We start from the raw sequence: 16,540 nt of genomic DNA, 5'->3' as shown, positions 1-16,540 counted from the left end.
CTGCGCCCTCGCTTTCGAAAGAACGCAGCCACCTCCCGTACCCTTCGCCTCTAGCTGAGCTGAGCCCCTCCCGCAGCCCACCCCGGCCGCGCGGCGCCCGCCCCCGCCTCTCCGGCCTCTTTAAGCCCCGCGCCCGCCCCGCCTCCGCTCCCCGCGTGCCGGGAGCACAGGACCTCCCGATCCGGGCCTCGCCTCCCGCCGGGGTTACGTGAGCCCGGGGCGGGCGGCCGCCGGGCCAATGGCCGCCGCCCGGGAGGCCGCGCTCCTCCCGCGCCGCCGCCACCGCCGCCGCCGTGGGGCTGCGGGCTCCTCCCGCAGGAGATAACTGTCAGCGCGCGAGGCGGCGGCGGCGGGCCGGCTCAGTCATATGACCGGCCTCGGGCGGCCCCGACGCGAAGCAGAGTTACTCAGCCGCAGCGGCCCCGCGCTCCCACAAGGCTGGGCGGCCGCGCCGCCGCCGCCGCGATGGCCCCGCCGCCGCGGCCGCCGCCCCCGGCCGCGCGCTGAGCCGCCGGCCCCCCGAGCGCCACGGCCGGAGCTGCAGCGGCGGCGGCAGCATCATGGCCCCGACCCTGCTCCAGAAGCTCTTTAACAAAAAGGGCAGCGGCAGCGGCGGTAGCACCGCGTCGGCGTCTGCCCAGGGCAGGGCTTCCAAGGAAGGACCCGCGTTTAGGTGAGGGGGCGCCGGGAGGCGAGACTGGAGCGGGAACGGAGTTGGCTTCGGTGCCCGCCGGGAGAGGGAAGGAGCAGGGAGTGGGCCGCTCGGGACGTCGCAGCCCATCGCCGGCACCGGGTCCCGGGCTTGTCATCGTGGACGCGCCGGATCCGAGGGTGGCTCCGAAACCTCTTTGACCGGGAGGCTTCTTTCCTCTCTGATTCCCCTTCTTCCCCTCCCTCTCTTTCCCCACTCCTCAGGGTCCCTTCCTCCTTGCAGAGAGTTCTGTTGTGTTCCTTGGGATTCCCAGGCGTGCGCTTCCTTCGCGGTGGAGGTGGGAGATTGGCGGTGAGATGGGGTGAACCCCTTCCCGGCGGAGCCGCCTGGGCGCCTCTGCGGGCGCTGCAAAGCTGTGAGCTGTCATTTTGAGGGCAGCTTCAACCTATTGTGTACGTGACAGTATTTTGAAGTTAGGAAGGAGCAACAGTCAAGAAAAAGGCATTTTCCTTCTTTCTTGCTGTATAGGACAGGCTTTCAGACGGATGAGTTGAAGTATGTAATTTCCACATCATTTTGAGGGTTGATGCCGCCTGATGTATGGAAAAGGGGAGTAAGCTGCTTTTATGAAATGGTTGAGTGTTTAATTTAACAGCGCTGATGCATATATTTAATAGATCCGACCTTGTGAACACACACCTTTGAATAATAATTTCTAGTATTTATTGAGCGTTTACCAACCTAAATGGTTTATGCTGACTTCTTTTCTTTCATTTATTTCTTTAACAACCCTGTGAGGTAGGTGCTATTACAACTCCCATTTTACAGATGAGGAAACTTAAAGTCACAGGGAACTTAAACAGCTTGCCTAAGACCGACTGCTGTAGTGGCAGAGACTGCCTTTGACCCGGGCAGCTTGACCACGGAATCCAGTCTTTAAAATCCCAATGTTATTCTGCTTTCAAGAGCAAACTTTTAGAAGGTGAAATGGCCTGTGTTGCCTTTCAGCCCACATATGTAATAGGTTTTGTTTATGTACTTTTAACAGTTTTATTCAGTGAATTTTTAAATTATCTGCTTCCAGCTGTGACACAGTGCTACACGTTTTTTTGACCAAAATGTCTTGCAAAATTAGTTTGTGGAACAAGTCCAGAGCTGGTAGAATAAACCTTTTAAAAGTTTGAAGTGAAACTTTGAATACATTTTGGGTTGTTTTAATATTCTAGATTTTGCTTATCTTGAATCCCATTCATTTAGAACATAGCCCCTCATTGCAGTTATGTGAATATTAAATATCAGTTTAATTTGTTGTGTGTGGCTGCGTGTGGGTGTGATTTTGTTTGGAAGGTAAATTGTGAGGACTTTCAACTACCCTAGTTAAATTCTCATGTTTCCTTTAGACTAACTGGATCCTTATAACTCGAGTAGGGAATTCTATTCCTTTCACTGCTTTGAGTACTAGTGATGTTGTGTCCCTTCTCAGAATGGTAGAATTACTTCAGACCCAGGGTATGGAATTTCTTTCCTTCCCTCCCAGTAACCCAGACTTGATCAAGGGAACAAAGCCTGGAGAAAAAAGGGCATGTGTGTTACTGGTGTCTTTACTTTGGCAGCCCTTGTCAAGGACATTTAAAGCCATTTTAATGCTGGTGGAGATAGTGGAGTTACACTGTCATTGTTTCCTGTGCTCTCTGCCCAGTTGCCCACCACCATTTCCTCCATCCACAAGTTTAATGGCATGTATTTGAACAAAAAAAATTGTGGCTATATTTAGGGCTTGGCCATATTAGGGCAATTGATTCCCACTTTGTGGGAACATTTTCAGTATAATGTTCTGACGTCCCATTGGTGTATAATGAAGAACACAAAAGTATGCCAAGGACTGTTTTTTTTTTTTTTTTCCTTGACCTCCTTAAGATTTTCTACAAGTTTTTTGAGGTAGATTTTTGAGGTAGATTGAGAATTGGAGCAGTCGAACATTTCACTCCTGAGGCCCTTTAGCTGTGTCCCTGCTTGGGGTCACCATGGAAAAAGAAGTGAACTAACACATGTCTGGGAAGACACAGGAAGGTGGGGATAAAGCAACCAGTGCACCAGATCAACTAAGGATACCCAGGCAAGTCTTTCCTCCCGCTCTCTCCACCTTGTCTCACTCTTAGATATATATAATATATTATGTATAAATAATTATGTGTAGCCCTCCTGGGAAAAGTCTCTTAGAAAATTTCCTTTTCTTACCCTTGTGCTTCAGTTTATCCATTTTATCCATATTACCAGACAGAAGCTGGCATGTGCTTTTTGGGGAAGTGGGTGCCTTATACAGGGGATTAGCTGCCCTTAGGAACCCACTTCATAGTTGAATAGATTTTCAGAAGTTAAAGTAAAAACCCTTAGGTTAAAAATCTAGTATTCCTAACGTGAATTTTTATTTTTCAGTGCATTTAAATATAGCATGTAACTTGTGGATCTTGGGAATGAAAGTCTCCTGAGGAATCAGATAGACTTTTTGGGCAGTTTTGTAGCATATATTAACATATATTTTGGAGAAAAGCCTAAGTAAAAATAAGATCCAACTTTATATATTTTTTATAAATCTATATAATATATATATATAGTATATATAAAGGCATGCATACACACACACACACACACATATGTATATTTGTTCTAGAGTTTTTGAAAACCTTTTTATATCTCTCCTGTTCCCGCGATGGGCTTTCACTAGTTATTTTAAACTTTTCTCCAATTCTCTGAAGTTTAGCCTTTCCGCAAGTTTTGCCCTCTGTTTTACTCTGTGTACTCTTGTGCACTTCCTGGGCACTTCCCTCGGTTTCTTACTGTTCCCTCTCACTCCTCCGGTTTTCATATACTATAATTGATTAGAGAGGATGTTTTTTGTCCAGTATAAGTAGCTTATCTCATAGATCATTTTCAGATCTTCGTGCTTTCTGGTGTTCCATCTAAAAAGAGGAACATCACAGTCAAGATTTCTTAAGTGTGTTTTGTTTGGGATCTCAGCAAAAGCCCTTTCATTGGCTTTGAGGAAAGCGACTTCTAGGAAAACAAAAGAAATCAAAAGAGATTGATTTTATATGTTTAGGAGAAGATATGATTATGGTATTGTGAAATGTAAGCTCTATTTAAAGTTATAAAATTCATGGTAAAGTTATAAAAATCATGGTCGTGAAATTTGAGAGTAATCTTTATTTTCTTGTTTTCAGAATACTTTCACTTTTAATTAGTTGATACATAAATATGTATTTGAACAACCCTTTGTTCTAGAGGGGTAAAGTAGAACAAAAAGAGGTACTTTGTCTAGTGGCTCAAGTCAGAAGTAAAATTAGGTTCCTTGTTACCTTGGATTTGAGGTCAGCATGTTCACATAGGAATTTTTAAAAGCCAAGGTATGCCCATTGACTTGCATGTCTGGTTCAAGTTTGAGGTTTTATCTTATAGTGTTTTTTTTTTAAAAAATGTCTCTGTTAAATTAGTGGACAGGTCTTCTTCTAAAAAATATATGGAACAGGGAGGTGAAAGGATCATAGGTAATCAGCTGTTTTATTTTGGACCAGTTAAATGAAGTAAGTTGATATATCACCTGGGACCTGAGGAGTAAGTAGAAGCATTTCAGCTGCCTGGTAGCCAGCTATGTAAAGGCTAGAAGTAGATTCCATTCCTTCTCCCCTCCAGTCCTGAATATCTAAGGCCAAGTGGCCTACTTAGTACTAATCCACATTGTTCTGTAAGAACAAATTTAAGTACTCTGTTACAGGGTTAGTATAATTTAATCTACTTACCGTCGTTATCAAATAGCATCTGCTGCCCATGTACTTGTGGCCTTGTACTCCACCTGTACAAATCAAGGTAGGACACTCATGGTCCTGCCTAGTGCAGTTTGCAATCTAAAGGATAACAGATTATTTACCAAGATGAATAAACAGCAAAGTACTGATTGGAAGCTATAACAAGAAGATAACTGAAACAGTGATAAAGAGTAAATCTTAATATAAAGTACAGCATTAAGATCTCACTGTTCTTAGACTAAGTGTGACTGAGGGTAGGAATATAAATTAGTCTCTTGGACAGAAGGAAATTACACAGAAGTGCTTCTTCCCCTCCCACTGCCAGCTACCAGGACATACATGTTTCCAATGAGATTTTTTTTTGAGGTAGAATATTCTGGAGAAAAAAATAGTGTTGTTTCATTATACTCATTTTTAATTCCTATAGCATCAGACCTGAGACACATGGGGCATTAATAGTAGTTTTGATTTCTTTTTTTCTACTTTCTAAAAGACTTCCTGGAGGTTTCCTTGCCTGCGGTTTTGGATTTATTGGTGTACTCATTACATCATACCTCCTTGTCCTGAAACATGCCGTACACTGTGGGGGGTTATTAGAGTTTTTTGGCAGAGGTAAAGAAGGGACTGTTCTAGCTAATGCAATGGGTTCTGTTAAAAGCACTTAGAAGACAAATTGAGCAGACCACTGATTTAGTCCTGCCTCAGTCACCTTGTCAAGATGGGCCTGGACAAGTGTCTTCATTTCTCTGGTTCTCTGTTTTGTCATTTGTAAAGTCACAGCACCATCCTATGTCATAGGGTTACATAGGTGGTAAGGAGGTAATACAATAGTTTGAAAATCTTTTGGAAAGGATCTAATGCAGTGCAACATGATTTTAAGTATTACCCAGAGACTTTTAAGTTGTGGAGTTCAGTATTATTCACATTGAGGCTTTATTAATAATTGAACCATTTTTCAGAGACTTGAGACAGAACTGAAGTGACATGTTTTTATTTACCTTTTTTTTTTTACTTTGATGTTGTCAGTGGTGAAATAAAGACCTTAAGTTTTTAGAGTGTATTAAGACACCCAACAGGCTGTAACTCAGACCTGGATAGAGATGACTAGGAGTTCAGGAATATTTTTAGGAGTGTGGTGTATTTGTTTTTCAGAATTACATTTTTTTCTTATAAAAAAAAATCTTATTTAGCTGATAAGAGAACTACTGTTAAGCAAAATGATACCCATTGCACTGTGGATGCTACTCTGCAGCAGCCAAATCAGTATTTTATGTGTGTGTGTGTGTGTGTGTGCACGCGTGTGCGCATACATGTGTATATTCATATATACATGCACACATGGGCATATACATACACAGAGGTATGTATATACCCACACAGAAAGGAATTCTGGATAGAAAAAGTAAAAACAAGGACACCGGGGTGGCTCAGTCAGTTAAGTGTCTGCCTTCGGCTCAGGTCATGAACCCAGGGTCCTGGGATCGAGTTCTGCGTCAGACTCCCTGCTCAGTGGGGAGCTTGCATCTCCCTTGCCTGCCGCCCCCACTGCTTGTGCTTCTACTCTCTGACAAATTAATAAATAAAATCTTTTTTTAAAAAAAGGTAAAAACAAGATATAAACGTGCATGATTAGTTTTAAAATATGTGTGACTATGCATATATGGAAGAGAGATAGCAGCACTGTACACCAGCCAGGGGCAGCCAAGGGGTGGCTGAAAATTTAATTTTACTCTTTTGTATATTGTTTTTTGTTGGTATTTTGGATTTTGCTCTGATGAATTTGTGTGGTTTTTGTGATTTAAATTATTTTGAATGTTTAAATAATCTTTGGACTACTCCATGCTGTGAGGTGGAGGTGGATGGGTTAAGGATAATATTTGTGGAGAAATCTGATTTGAATGAAAACTCTTCATAGAAATTTTCCTCTTCATTAAAATAACTGGTAGTTCCTGTTATTAAGAGTAATATGCTGTGAATTTTAATGTGCTTAACACCTAAGTTCATTATGAGCCTTAGGAGGCCAATTTAATTGGTGATACTGATAATTGTTGGCAATGTACGTATGCATAATTTTTACTGGTTGGGTAGGGTCAGGGCTTCCCCCACGCTTCGGACCCCACTGTAATCCTCACCATGGCTCAGAGCACAGGTTAGGAGCTACATGCAGCTCTTCCGCTGGTGATGGAGAGAGAGAGATCAAATTAAGATTTATTTGAAATATGTTTAGAAAGAGACACAGCCTTTTAGATTTTGGGAGAACTTGGAGAAATGAAGGGGCTTGAAATAGCTATTTTTAAATCTAAGATATGTATGATAATTTTGAGTTCTGAAATGCGAACTGGTCATCTTAACACATTGTGATTTGCTTAGTAGGTGGTAATCACGAGATAGGCCAAGGCATGTGGTGTTTTAATGCACAGTCTATAGATCTAAAGAGAGCATTGATTTTTGTCATTGTGGCTGTAGGTTGTGTTTCTCATGGTTTACTTGTGAGGTCAGCTTAAGGAAGCCACTTTGCTGTTTTGTTTCCTAGGCAAAGGAAGTTGTAAAAGATTGTCTTTGCACTCATGAAATGCTTTGGCTGTCTGTGTGAACTCCTGGTGGGTGAATCTGATTTGGGAACTGGCACTGTGCTTATTTCTCCAGCCACTGTTTTTCTTGGTGTGGGCGAAAAGGAACAAATGTTTTATCCTGATTGTACAAGTCCCTTGCCTAGTGTGAATTGTTAGGCCTGCACTATGAGGTCATGTCCTTGGCTGTAAAAGTTAAGTCTTTCCCTTTTGCATCTGAGTGCTGAAATATTTGGTGAGTTCCTACTTACTGAGTATTCTTTATCTCAGGTTTGTGAAAAATGATTATTATGTAAAAGAGGAAAAACAGGATGGACTTTTCCAGCTAACTGGGCATGTAATAGTGATTTCCCTCAACTCCACCCCATCTGTAAATGGAACATCCATGACTCACTTCTCAGGGCCACACAGGCACTTTTGTAACCAGTGCTTGAATGGGAGGGTGGGATGGGGATGGAAGGAGATGGGCTGGCATCCCACTTGTGCTCAGCCAGAATCTGTCCAGCTGCCTTTATAATGGACTTCTGAAAAGGACAATGTGCCTTCTCACACACCATGCTACGTTTTTTTTTTCTTATTGCGCTGTTTGTGCCAAAATAATGCAATATATGAAATCTAATAAATGTTGCCATTAATAATGTAATGTTGTGGATAAGTGTTGTATAGCGGAGTGTTCCTTCTGTTACATAAGATTTTAGTATTAGCATGGATAATCTAGATTCCTGACTATCACATTACTCTTTTTGACTGTATGACTTTCATTTATATATATTTAGAATATTTTTCTAGTTATTTGTCCCTGTACTCTTGTTTAATTTATAGATTATACTCTAGAATTTGTGCCCAGCAGAGTGTTATAAATAGATATGTATACTGTCTTATGAAGATGATTTTATCACTACACCTGACTTTTTAAAATCATAAATAAGAGCACTTCTGTATTTGTTATAATATAATCTGTAAATAAGTGATCACTGGTGTTTGATTATCCACTGTTTTCTAATTGAAAATGACTCCCAAGTCATGCAGGGTCCCAATGTGAGAGTAGGCATAGGTGTAGTAGAAATATATTCCCCAAAACTGTAGGGGTACAGATTGAGAAACCACATATCTGGTGGGCACTTCAGTTTCCAGTAAGGTTAGTTTGCATGTTGGAAGTTAATGATTATGCAGCATATGTAAACAGCCTAAACTCTGTGTGTTTATGATGGAAATTTTTTTTCTGAAAAAAAATTTATAGTTCATGTATTTGAATATCCCCTAGATTGCGTTGTGTAATAGCTCTAAGTAGAAATTAAACATGTACATGAATTTACCTGATGATTTAACATAACAAGAAATAAACTTATAAGTGTCTGCTTTTTCTTGATTTAGGTCTACTTGAGACCCTATAATACTAAATGCAGCACTGCCAAGATTTAATAGTCAAACGGTTATTGTCCAATTTTATTTATTTGTGGCCGATTCTAACAAAAAGATGTGTGTGTATGTTTAATACTTTATCCATGAAACTTTGCAGAGAATAGGTTAACATTTACTTTAATAGTTTGACAAACAGAAAGATAGAATTTGCTTATAGGTACACGTGTATTAGTTAAATGGCATTGAGTAGATTTTTGCATTTCATTTGAGAAATTCTGCTAACTAAACTTTTCATTCAGTTGTCATGGCAACTCTGTTTCTTCACAAGTTGAAGACAAGTTAGATGTTAACCTGCACGTTCCTCGAGAGATGAAACAGGTGTTGATTTAAGATGTGTTAGGAAGAAGCAACAAAATCACCAATCTAATCTGTTCTGCCTTTAACACCTTATAAATACTTCATACTGCCAACTCTATCTCCCTGGTATATCCAGAAGATTGGACATTTTCTTTTTTCTTTCATGCGAAACTGGTTAGGGTTATAGAAAAAAGTGTGTGTTACCAGTTAGCTCTTAATTATCCTCATTTTCTCAAGGTCTTTTTATAAAATATGATTGAGAAATAGTAATAAGAATGTCTTAAATTTCCCACTTTAAAGCATATATTTGAAAATAATTGAATGAAACAAGGAAACATGTGGTTAGAGCATTGATGTGGGAGTTTTAAATCCTAGCCATGTCATTGTATCTGTAGTGCTTAATGCAGTGCTTGGCAGGAAGTTGCATTTAATAAATACCTGTTGAATGAGTGAATGAATGAATTAATGAATGCATTTTAGAGTTTTAAAGACTGACAGTCCTTAAAGATTCTCTGGTATTCCAGAATCTGATCTCTTGAAATATTAATGCTTTTTTTTTGTAGTGAACTTCCTTTCTTGATGTTTCTGGTATGCCATGTGGCATTGCTTAAAGGTATCTCATTTTACACAACTCAGTTTCTTTCTTTCCATTAATTATAATGAAAAATTTTCTGGTATCAAAATCATAGGATAAATAGTCTAAAGAGACCTGTCTCCTCTTTAAAAACAAAACAAAACAAAAGAAACCATACAACTAAACCAAAAAAGACACCTAAGTAATATTTCCGAACCCAGTTATAAAATCCCACAGCTGCTGAAAATAACCTGTTGAAAAAATATTTAAACAATGTGAACCTTTCAAATTATTAGCTGTGTTGATAAATGTAAAACTCTGTTCTATACTTTTTAGATTTGTTTTAATTCTTGTGTGGCTTGGTAAACCTGAAATACATTATACAATAACATTAGCTCATTGGTTTTTTCAAATTTAAGATAATAGCACACTTAAGTATAAAAACAATATTGGTCTTCTGAACCTGCAGAGACCATGTTTGCATGTTACATGAAGTAGGTATTTCAGAGAAGAGATGGAATCAACTCTGCCTTCCATTTGAGAAACTAACTTAAATGTGCGTTACAAATCTGGCATATTCTTTAAGAAGTGTATAACCCAGACTAACATATAAAGTTGACCTACACTGTGTGAGGAAGTGAGCTTTGAGTAAACATTTTGACCAAGCATAATAGGCAATGACTATTTGCTTTAGAATGGTACACTGAGTAAGTTAGTTGCTAGGGCAGAAGGAGGTAGCTGAGCAGGAACTACTGTCTCTGCCCAAAGGGCAAAGAAGTACCCCTGGTAGCCACTTAGTTCTTTCCAAGTATTGTGGGTCTTTACAGAGACCCTATGAACGTTGCTACCTGGCCTCTGCTGTGGGATACCGTACATTTTTTAGTGGCACACGTTCTTGAAAATTTTTTCTATAAATTACGATTTTATTTTGTTCAAGATTATTTGAATTTTTGAATGAATTTGAATTATTTGAATTTTTTTGAAAATTTAAATGCACCTGATTAAAAAATGAAACAATATAAAATGATATACATTGAAATAGAAACCTTCAGTTCACAGGCCAGTCTCTCTTCCTAAAGGGTACAATTATTATAATAGTTTCTTTTATATCCTTCCAGAAATATTCTATGCAAACACAAGGAAAAAATATTCTTTCGTTCGCGTAGACAAGGAAAAAATATTCTTTCGTTCGCGTAGAGTGGTAGTTTCCTGTGTACTGTCTTTTGCTTATAGTTACGTAATATTCCGTTGAATAAATGTATGAATACTTTACTTAAACCCCCGTGGTTCTTAAATCTGGTTGGACGTTAAAGTCATGTAGAGAGGTTTAAATACCCAAACTGCTCACTCTCTCAGAGATCCATATTTAATTGGTCTGGGTTAAGGCCCTAGGTGTCTGTCTTTATGAAACCCTTCCCAGGTAACTTTAGTGTACAGCCAAGCACACTAATATCACCTAGTCCCCCGTTGATGGATATTTCGATTGTTTCCAGGCTGTTTGGTTGCAGATAGTGAACCAAGTCAGAGGTCTTATGCATAAGCTGAAGTATGTTTCTAGGATAAGAAACTTGAATGGAATTTCTGCTACGTTGCTCTTCAGAGATGTTGCACCTATTTATACTCCTACCAGTAACATACAACAGTGACTGTTTAGTAGCTTCAAGTACCCTAAAGAAACAATGCCGACTGGTGGGGTGGTGGTGTAACTGGAGCCTTAGCTTGCTCTTGGTAGTTGTTAATCGCTTCTCTAGTCCAGCGTCCTGCATATTGTTTTAAGCTCCTTTGTAATTCAATTTAGCAGTGCTAGCTAGACATGATAGTGCTTGCCCTTTTTTTTTGACCCTAGTGATTTACCAAAAACGTTCGTTGTATGAACATGTTTAGAAAAGCAAAGTAACTTTAGTGCATGGAGATGCTCTTTAGACATTATCATTACAATCATAAAATCTAAAAAGAATCTTAATAGCTGTCTAACAGCAGGAGAGCAGGTAAATATGATATTAGTTTCATGGGATATTATATGATAGTTAAATGATTAGGATGACATTAATGTAATCAAGTCACAAATATTTTAATATAATTAATGTTATATTAATGTATTGATATATGATTATTAATATATAATTAACATATTAATTTGTAATATAACAGTAATACAATAAGGGAAAAAGGCTGATGATATGATGGGGTAATGAGCTTGTGGGTAAATGCCCTTAAATTTTTAAGGATAATTTAAAAAATTATCCTTCACAATAATAAAATTGGGCAAAAGATAAAAATTAAGGAAAACCTCAAATTCTTTTATAATGCAAATAGCCGTTTATGGTTTTAAAGATGTATTTTCATATTGTGAACGTCATTAATTAGTGGAGACATATTATAGAATATGTATGTAAATGGCTTATTTGAAATCTTTTAAGATGCCTGTAAATATCTCCTTCTCAAGAATTTTAAGAGACCCATACTCTACTATTTGTTGAAAATAAAACTTGACTATGTACTGGGCACTGTGCTGAGTTGCTTCTACTTATATCCTCTCACCCATGTCTCATAGTTCTCCTTTAAGGGTAGGTATTTTTATTAGCTAATTTCTAGATTATAAAGTCATAATGTTTTATAGATGAAAATGTTGAGGCTTGCATGGGATTACTGAGTGGTTAACTAGTGTTGCTGGGAATTCAAAGCCATGCCTGTGAATTTACTAATACCTGATCTGTATCCCCACTTTGCAGATTATTATTTGAGATACCTGAGAGATTAAGATTCTGGTACATTCTGTCGGGTTTATAAGGAAGCATGTAGTCTTAAGTGTTATTTTTAGGCAACTTCCCATTTTAGTTGTGCAAGAAATAGATAATAAGTGTAAAAAGCTAAGTGGTGATACAGAGCTGTAGACTCCAAGGCCACAGATCCAGCGGCAGATTAAGATGAAAGCAAGTAGTAAGGGCTCTTTAGTCTGAGCTGGTTAGGAGAGGCTTTACAGAGGAGGTCAGATCTGATTGGAGAATAAAGAGATGAAGAGGGTGAAAATGTTTTATCTTACGTGTGTTCTTGGGGTAATGAGTGGACTGGTTTTTTGGAAATAAGAATGTTCTAGTGAGGCAAGATCCACTGGGATGAGATTGTGCGGGGCCTTGAAAGCATTTAATTTTAAGGTTTTTGTTTGTTTGTTTGTTTGTTTTAAAGATTTTATTTATCTGACAGAGATAGCAAGAGAGCACAAGGGGAGGGCAGCAAGCAGAGGAAGAGGCAAGCTCCCCACTGAGCAGGGAGCTCGATGTGGGACTCTCAGGACCCTGGAATCATGACCTGAGCCAAATGCAGACACATTACCTACTGAACCACCTGGGTGCCCCTAATTTTAAGTTTAAATTTAGGTGACCCCAAAGAGTCAGTGAGAGGTCTTCAATCTATGCTACTTTGAGGATCAATAGAAAGAATAGGAATTTTGTTGTGGGTTTGCATTTCTTGAGTTCAAACCTGGCTCTCCCACTTACGATGTATGCCACGTTACCCTCCCTGAGTTTTTTTCATCTGTAAAATGAATGTAAAATCTCTTTTCTTGCAAAGTTGTTCTGAAGACTAAAGATAATATATGTCATTTGTCCCACACAGCCCTTGGCACTCAGACATTTGAAAAATGGTATAAGTCTTGTAGCACTCAGAAAGTGAAATACTCTTTTCTTCCTAGCTTCTCCAGCTACTTCCCTGTCTTAATCACATCTCTTGGCCATCTCCAAATTGTAGGGAAATGGCAAGTAGCTGTCTTCATCAAAAAGTGGAGTTCCTTCTCTGAAGGCATTGGGGAGCCACTACGATTTTGGGTAACGGATTGGTGAAACAGCTTGCTCAGCACCAGTGCCTTGACCTAAATTTTGGTGCTGGGATCCAAGATAGTACAGTTTTACTATATATGATATCTACAAGCAGAATGTGTCTGTATTTCTTAGTCTTCCTGCTTTCCCCCAACCCTAGGCCTCTATCTCCAAGGGGAAAAGCCACAAATCATCACAAGCCAGTAACATTATATTCCTACCTTTTTGGCTTTCTTCCTAGACTATGGCAGAATCCATACTTGGTAAACAGAGTTATCTGGGGTTTTTTTGTTTCATTTTGTCTTTTTTATTTTCTTTCAATAAGTACCTTAGTTATTTAGAGCAGCTTTAGGTTTAAATTAAATTGAGGAGAAGGTACAGGGATTTCTCATACAGCCCTGCCCCGACACACGTAGAGCCTCCCTCATTATCATCATCACTCATCACTCATCGGAGTGGTACCTTTTTACCAAAGATGAACCTACATTGACACATTGTGTTCACCCAAAGTCTATAGTACGCCTTAGGGTTCACCCTTGTATTTTACATTCTTTGAGTTTGGGCAAATGTAAAATGGCATATATCCATCCTTATAATATCACAGAGAGTATTTTCACTGCTCTAAAAATCCTCTGTGCTTGGCCTAGTCATCAGCCCCCCTCCCCCATGCCCAGATATCTCTTTTTGTATCTCAGGACATCTTTTTTTCTCTAAGTAGTCTCCTGATAGTTCTGCTTCATGTATTGATTAGTTTCCCAAACATTTGTGAAGAGCACATTTTGGCTGTGTCCTAAAATTCCAGACTTATACCAGAGAGAGGAGTTTGTGTTTGAGGACTAGCTCAGTTACTCATGATAGTCAATTTTTTTTTTTTTTTAAACAAATGGAAAGCAGGGGAAAGGGAAGGAGAGAGAGGGGCATTTGCCTCAGAAACTAGAGAAAGGAAAAGCTTTTAATTGTCCAGTAATCTTACCTTATTGAAGTGCTGACTGACCCTGAGAATTACGCGGATTATCAGTCTAGATAATGTGCCAATGAGAAGTGTGCAAACTCTGTGTGTTCCCAGTAAAGCTGTTAAAAAGCAGTCTAGGGGCACCTGGGTGACCCAGTTGTTAAGTGTTTGCCTTCAGCTTGGGTCATGATCTTGGGGTCTTGGGATCGAGCCCCACATCGGGCTCCCTGCCCGGAGGGAAGCCTACTTCTCCCTCTCCCACTCCCTCTCCTTGTGTTCCCTTTCTCGCTGTGTCTCTCTCTGTCAAATAAATAAATAAAATCTTTTTTTTTTTTAAAAAAAAGATTTTATTTATTTATTTGACAGAGATCGCACGTAGGCAGAGAGGCAGGCGGGCGGGGGGGAGCATGCTCCCCGCTGAGCAGAGAGCCCAACGCAGGGCTCGATTCCAGGACCCTGGGATCATGACCCGAGCCGAAGGCAGAGGCTTTAACCCACTGAGCCACCCAGGTGCCCCAATAAATAAAATCTTAAAAAGCAGTCTAGTTGCCCTAGGTGGAAATTCACACTTTATAATTTGTTCATCATTGTGTCTTCCTTCTTTCAGTTTTCTTTCCTTCAAGTTCAGGGTTGTGTTGGACTTTGATCTTGCAGCTAATTACTGTGCTATGTGGCTCTTAAGATTATTCCAGTGAGTATTGAGTTTTATAGCTTGGACTCTAAGAGTCAATATTGTGTGTAACACAGCTGTAGCAATGTGAGTTCTCCCGAGCTTGCCTAGACCCACTAGCATGTTAAGTAGCTGTTTAAGAGGAAGCTTCTTTTCAGAACTGTGTTATAGCTAGTGCTTGATTGTCAGAATTGCTGTGGTCCGATCAGCAGACCATAGTAGGTATCTTCCCTTGGATTAAAGTATTGCCGTAATGTGAGACCTGTGCTCTTTATTTTAGAAACCTTTATGTGCAAGGCACTTGGTCTCCAGTACCCCAGAGATATTTTTAGTCAGGGAGCAACAATTATCCTCAAGGAGAAAATAACAGGGTCTCTCCTCTCCTTCTAAACAAATCCTGAATTATTGTTAATCTATCAGTTATCACCCCTCTGTTTAGAAGACTCCCTTTGTCTTCCTATCCTAGAAATATTTGGGATATGGGGCCTTGACCAAGTCTGCCCTGTGTGTTGGGGCAAGTAGTGTCCAAATTTCTCTTCTTTTCTTCTTTTCTTTTTCTTGGCTGGCTGGGATTCCCAACAAGGGTTTTTCCTCACCATCAGATTAGGTCCTCTGTGACCTTTTGGGGGCAGAGGAGGAGGTCATCTGACCTATGTTGGTTTAGGCTCTGGGTGGCCTAAAATCCTCACAGCTGGAATTCTCCATCTGGTCCCAAACACTTCCAGAGCCTGGCCCAGTCCAACTTACTGGGATCTGAGTCTGAGATTGGGCATCAAAGCTTAGCAAGTAAGTAAGGGTTTATAGATCTTCCATTGCTTTCTCTGAATGTAGTTTCCTTGGGGACCTAACTGGTATGCATGGAGGTATGTGAGGTATATTTTAGAGGAAAAAAGGGATGGAATATGAAAGAGGTGAATTGTAAACAAAGAGAATAAATAATTTTTTAAAAGTAGAATAATTGGGGTACCTGGCTGACTCAGTCAAGAGCATATAACCCTTTATCTCTGGCTTGTGAGTTCAAGCCCAATGTTGAGTGTAGAAGTTACTTAAAACAAAACAAAACCCTTAAAGTAGTAATATAAAGAATAATTTCAAGGTTTTGAACCTGAGTAACCTGGGAGAACAGTAGCATAATTAATGGAATGAGGACAGCTATAAGAATAAATTTACTTTAAAAAAAAAAAAAAAAAAGGGCTCCACACCTACCATGAAGCCTAATGCTGAGCTCAAACTCATGACCCTGAGATCCAGAGTTGGATGCTTAATCAACTGAGCCACCCAGGTGCCCCTATACTCACTTTTTCAAAAGTAATTTCCCCTGAGGGGCCTGGGTGGCTCAGTTGGTTAAGCATCCGACTCTTGATTTTAGCCCAGCTCTTGATCTCAGGGTCATGAGTTCAGGCCCAAGTTGAGCTCCACGTTGGGTGTGGAACCTACTTAAAAATACAGGTAATAGGAAAGAGAGTATATATGTTTGGTTTTGCACATACTGAATTTAAGTGCAGTTGGATACTCCACAAATAGTGCTCTTCATGAGACAGTGGTTATTGGAGCAGATAGTAAGTGGGTATTTGCCAGAGGGCTCAGGAGATCCATATTTTGCTCTTAAGACTTTTCTTTTTCTGTTCTCTTCCTCAAAATAACTTTCGTCACAGTTCTGTTTGTACTTCCAAACTCTGTCCAGATGCCACCTCTGATTGTCTTTGCAGATTGCCCTAAATATACATGCCCTCTGAACTCCTGAATTTAGTGCTTTTCTTTTTTTATGGCACTTACAGCCATCTA

At 39.9% G+C, this 16,540-nt stretch overlaps 1 protein-coding gene across 2 annotated transcripts in view; it reads left to right on the top strand.

Moving 5' to 3' along the window:
* Window positions 1–200: 200 nt before the first annotated feature.
* FNIP2 (folliculin interacting protein 2) overlaps window positions 201–16,540 on the top strand; it is a 132,951-nt gene continuing 116,611 nt past the window's right edge. For both annotated transcript variants that reach the window (XM_032332664.1, XM_032332661.1), the window contains exon 1: window positions 201–673. In XM_032332664.1, the coding sequence (XP_032188555.1) occupies window positions 561–673 (113 nt within the window). In that variant the 5' untranslated portion in view covers window positions 201–560. The remainder of the gene's footprint in view (window positions 674–16,540) is intronic.

This window comes from Mustela erminea, chromosome 2 (genome assembly GCF_009829155.1).
Source record: "Mustela erminea isolate mMusErm1 chromosome 2, mMusErm1.Pri, whole genome shotgun sequence".
Classification (NCBI taxonomy): domain Eukaryota; kingdom Metazoa; phylum Chordata; class Mammalia; order Carnivora; family Mustelidae; genus Mustela; species Mustela erminea.
Note: the sequence above shows the minus strand (reverse complement) of the source record. Positions and strands in the feature narration are given on the sequence as shown.